The sequence below is a fragment of the Tupaia chinensis genome, unplaced genomic scaffold (genome assembly GCF_000334495.1).
Source record: "Tupaia chinensis unplaced genomic scaffold, TupChi_1.0 Scaffold000001_1, whole genome shotgun sequence".
Classification (NCBI taxonomy): Eukaryota; Metazoa; Chordata; class Mammalia; order Scandentia; family Tupaiidae; genus Tupaia; species Tupaia belangeri.
This window is the reverse complement of record NW_006159427.1, coordinates 5,022,816-5,027,351: the sequence shown is the minus strand read 5'-3', so window position 1 is coordinate 5,027,351 and position 4,536 is coordinate 5,022,816. Positions and strand designations below refer to the sequence as shown.

At 42.5% G+C, this 4,536-nt stretch overlaps 1 protein-coding gene across 12 annotated transcripts in view; it reads right to left on the bottom strand.

Moving 5' to 3' along the window:
- ACBD5 (acyl-CoA binding domain containing 5) overlaps window positions 1–4,536 on the bottom strand; it is a 66,572-nt gene that overhangs the window by 34,077 nt on the left and 27,959 nt on the right. For 7 of the 12 annotated variants that reach the window (XM_006139740.3, XM_006139742.3, XM_027768414.1 and 4 more), the window contains exons 5-6: window positions 2,299–2,413; window positions 2,169–2,201 (exon numbers count right to left, since the gene is read on the bottom strand). In XM_006139740.3, the coding sequence (XP_006139802.2) occupies window positions 2,169–2,201; window positions 2,299–2,413 (148 nt within the window). The remainder of the gene's footprint in view (window positions 1–2,168; window positions 2,202–2,298; window positions 2,414–4,536) is intronic. The other 5 variants (XM_006139741.3, XM_027768545.1, XM_027769691.1 and 2 more) reach the window with 1 other exon arrangement.

The following is a 4,536-nucleotide window of genomic DNA, read 5'->3' as shown; positions in this document are numbered from 1 at the left end:
GGCTGTCCCCCCGGGTCGGGACACCCCAGAGGGAATGGCCAGGCTGCAATCCCTTCTTCTCCATTCTCCTCCCAGGATTTTGGGCATGCACACATGCCCAACATAATTTTCAAGCTACCACCATGCCACGGGCTAGCCCTGATGAGATCTCATTACAATACAGGAAGGTTACTGTTCTGAAATGCTGTAATATCTGTAAATTATTAGAAGATATCTTGCAAATAAAAATGCCCAAAGAAAAAGGATGCCAGTCTGATTTTTTTTTTTTTTTTGAGAAGTTTTTGCTATAGGGTGTGTGCGCTCGCCAGAAAAACAGAGAGAAACAGAGAGACAGAAAGCAAGAAATCACCCCCCAGGTGGGATGGCCACACCACAATCCTTTCTCCATTCTCCTCTTGGGATCCTGGGCACGCACCTACACACATGCGCCGAATGTGAGTTTAAGCCACCAGGTCCTGGACTCAAACCGCGGTTGACTACAAGGGAGTCCAGCAATATAGCCATTATGCCAACTTCTGGTCCCTCAACTCCTTCTGTTATGCAAAACATAATCTTTTCCATCCTTCACTAAGTACATGAATACAAATTAAGAAAAAAAAAAAAGCTAAGTGAATTTATTGGTATTTGGCTTTAGTTTTCTCTGCTATAGTTAAGCCATATTGTAAACATATTCATGAAAATTAGCTAGAAAATCACTTAATCTACAGTATTTGTAATGTAAGTCATAAAGCAAAAGAAAATATGATCCATCAAACTCATAAATACTGTTATAATTTCATAAATCCTAAGTGAACTAACTAACTGGCATGAAGTTTTAATAACATTTGGGGTCAGCAGGTGGCATGGTGGTTAAGGTGCTGGACTTCCACATGTTTGATAGCAATTCAAGTCCCGGACCTGATGGCTTAAAACTCATGCCAGGCTGGGGGCCAGGAGGTGGCATGGTGGTTAAGGCGCTGGACACTCCCACGTGGCTGACCACGGTTCTAGTCTTGGACCTGGTGGCTTGCTTTCTCACTTTCTCTTCCCCCTCTGTCTCTCTCTAGTCAAATTAACATAAAATGAATAAATAAGTAAACAAACAAACAAACAAAAAAAAAAACAAAAAAACTCATGCCACGAGGTGTGTGTACATGCCCAAAATCCTAGGAGAAGAGTAAAGAAAAAGGGATTGCAGCATGGCCATCCCCTCTGGGAAGTGATTTCTCACTATCTCTCCAGTGAGCAAACGTACCCTATAACAAACACCTAAAAAAAAAAAAAAGTAAATAAATAATATTTTAAAGTTAAAAACTTGGGGTCTGGGGTCAGCAGGTGGCATGGTGGCTAAAGGCACTGGATTCCCACATAGCTAACCGCAGTTTGAGCCTTGGACCTGGCGGTTTGCTTTCTAGCTTTCCCTTTCTTTCTCTCTCTGGTCAAATTAAAAAATAATATTAACAAATGGAAATAAATAAATAACTCTTAAAAACAAAACAAAACTTGAGGCTAGCCAGGGGCATAGTGTTAAGGTGACTGAATCCCAAATGACTGAATGAATATTTCTAGTCCCAGATCCAGTGTCTTAAAAAAAATGTGCCAGGTGCCTGTGCCTGCATGCCCAAAAATCATAAAAATAGAAGACAAGGGACTGTAGCATGGCCCTTCCCACTGGGGACTGATTTCTTGGCCCCCACCCCACCCTGGCGAGCACACACACCCTATAGCAAAAACAAAGAAAAAGTTAAAAATTTAAGAGCTGGGACCAGCAGATGGTGTAATGGTTACATTGCTGGATTCCCATGTAGTCAACCACAAGTTCAAATCCTGGACCCGGAGTCTTGAAACTTACCTTGGTGCATGTGCATGCGTGCCCAAAATCCCAACAGGAAAATGAAGAAGAGATTGCAGCATGGCCACACCCCCTAGGGTGTGATTTTTCGCTTTCTGTCTCTTTTTGTCTTTCTGTCTCTGTCTTTCTGGCAAGTGCAAGCACCCTCTAGCAAAAATCTCTTAAAAAAATAATGAAAAATTTGAAATTTAAGGGCTTACATTACTTTGGAATAATGTACAATGTGTTTGCTGAGAATGAAAACTGTAAGTGACAAGGTTATGTTATACAAATTTCTTTGGAATTCTCTGCATGTAAATTCTTAAGCAAAAGTTTTACATGATTTCATTATTCCTACCTTCTAAATATTTAGAGATTTTCTCCAGTCGGACTGGCATGTGAAAGTAAAAGAAAAAATTAGACATTTAAATATCAATGCAGGCATAATATATAAGTGCTGAATATAAAAATAGGTAAAAGAGTCAAACCTGAGGTTAAATCAGGACTCTTGCCACTCTTTTTGTCCTCCACGATTTCATAAAATGGACCTATGACATGCAGCAATTCTTCTACTTTCTCAGTCATCGGCATGGTTTCAAGTATCTGTAATCAAAACAAACACATGTTGTGAAATCACAAACTATTAATTTGACCTATACTAATACCAAGTAATGTACTATTTCCAATTTATCAATAATTTTGAGATTTTAGTGCACTAATAGACTCCCTAAAGGATTTACATTAATTACACACTTACTGTATTGGGCTGTCGGAAAAGTCATGTCGCATTTTTTCTATGTTTTTGTATGTAAAAATGTGTCATGATTTTTCTGAAAACCCAATATATGCTCTCTTAAAAAATGTTTCTAGTATATTAAAGATCTAAAAGTATGGGACCAGTAGGTGGCATGGTGGTTAAAGTGCTGAGGGCCCACATGACAGACTGCAATTCAAGTCCCAGCCCTGACGGCTTGCTTTCTCACTTCCCCTCCCACTCTGTCTGGCTCTCTCTGGTGAGTGCATGTGCCCTATGCCAAATTAAAAAAATAGTAATAGGGGCTGGACGGTGGCATGGTGTTTAAGGCGCTGGATTCCACATGGCTCACCATGGTGGCTTGAGAATCACACCAGGCACGTGTACATGCACGCCCAAGATCCTGGAAGGAGAATGGAGGAGAAGGGATTGTGGCATGGCCATCCTTCCTGGGAGGTGATCTCTCACTTTCCCTCTCACTGTGTTTGTCTTCCTCCAGTGAACACCTGCGCTCTAAGGCAAAAACCTCTCAAAAAATTTTTAAAATGAATTTACTTTTTACATTTATTTATGTTTTAGGTTTTTGCCATAGACACATGTGCTCATAAGAGAGACACAGAGAGAGGGAAAATGAGAAATTACTCCCTTCCTGGGATCTTGGACACACACGCAGAGGCCCCCAGCATGATTTTCAAACTGCCAGATCCAGGACTCGAACTATAGTCAGCTATGAGAAAACCCAGTGCCTTTACCACTGCGCCACCTGCTGGTCCCAGACTCTAATCTGAAGAGCAGGGTAGGGCCAGCAGGTAGAGTGCATGTTAAGGTAATGGATCCCACATGGCTGACTAGGTGGTTTGAGTCCCAGACCCAGGGGCTTGAAAATCATGCTCGTTGCATGTGCATACATGCCCAACATCCCAAGACAGGAATGAAAGAAAAGGGATGGCAGCATGACCATCTCCCCAGAGGGTGATTTCTCACTTTCTCTCTTTAGCTCTGGTGAGTGTACACATCTTATAGCAAAAACTAAGTAGATCGGGAACCAGCAGTTAGCGTAATGGCTATGTCGCTGGACTCCCACGTAGGCGACCGCGGTTCGTGTCCCGGACCCAGTGGCTTAAAACTCACGCCGGGCGCGTGTGCGTGCATGCCCAAGATCCCGAGCGGAGAATGGAGGAGAAGGGATTGTGGCGTGACCATCCCCCCTGGGGGGTGATTTCTCGCTTTCTGTCTCTCTGTCTCTCTCTGTCTGTCTGGCGAGCGCACGCGCCCTACAGTGAAAATCTCTCCAAAAAAAAAAAAAAAAAAAACTAAGTAGATAAATACATATCAGGGTAAATTAACTAAAGAGGTATTCAACTGAATAGCTATCAAATGATGACCAGAAAAATTAAAGTATTTTTATATATGGAATATTTTACACATATTTTTTAAAAGTAAGTTAGCTCTTGGGAACCAGCAGTTAGCGTAATGGCTATGTTGCTGGATTCCCATGTAGTCGACCGCGGTTCGCGTCCCAGACCCGGTGGCTTGAAACTCATGCTGGGCGCATGTGCGTGTGTGCCCAAGATCCCGAGAGGAGAATGGAGGAGAGGGATTGCGGCGTGGCCATCCCCCCTGGGGGGTGATTTCTCGCTTTCTGTCTCTCTGTCTCTCTCTGTCTGGCGAGCGCACGCACCCTACAGCGAAAATCTCTCCAAAAAAAAAAGTAAGGTAGCTCTGTATATGATTTAAAAATGACCTATAGGGCTAGCAGGTGGCATGGTGGTTAAGGGTGCTAAACTCCCATATAGCCCACTGCAGTTCAAGTCCCAGACCTGGAGGCTTGCTTTCTCACTTTCCCTCTCTCTCTGACACACACACTGTCCCTCTCTGTTCAAATTAAAATGAATAAATAAATAAATAAAGTTAAATAAAATAATTCTTTTTTTTTTTTGAGAGGTTTTTGCTCTCGGTCCCGTGTGGTTTC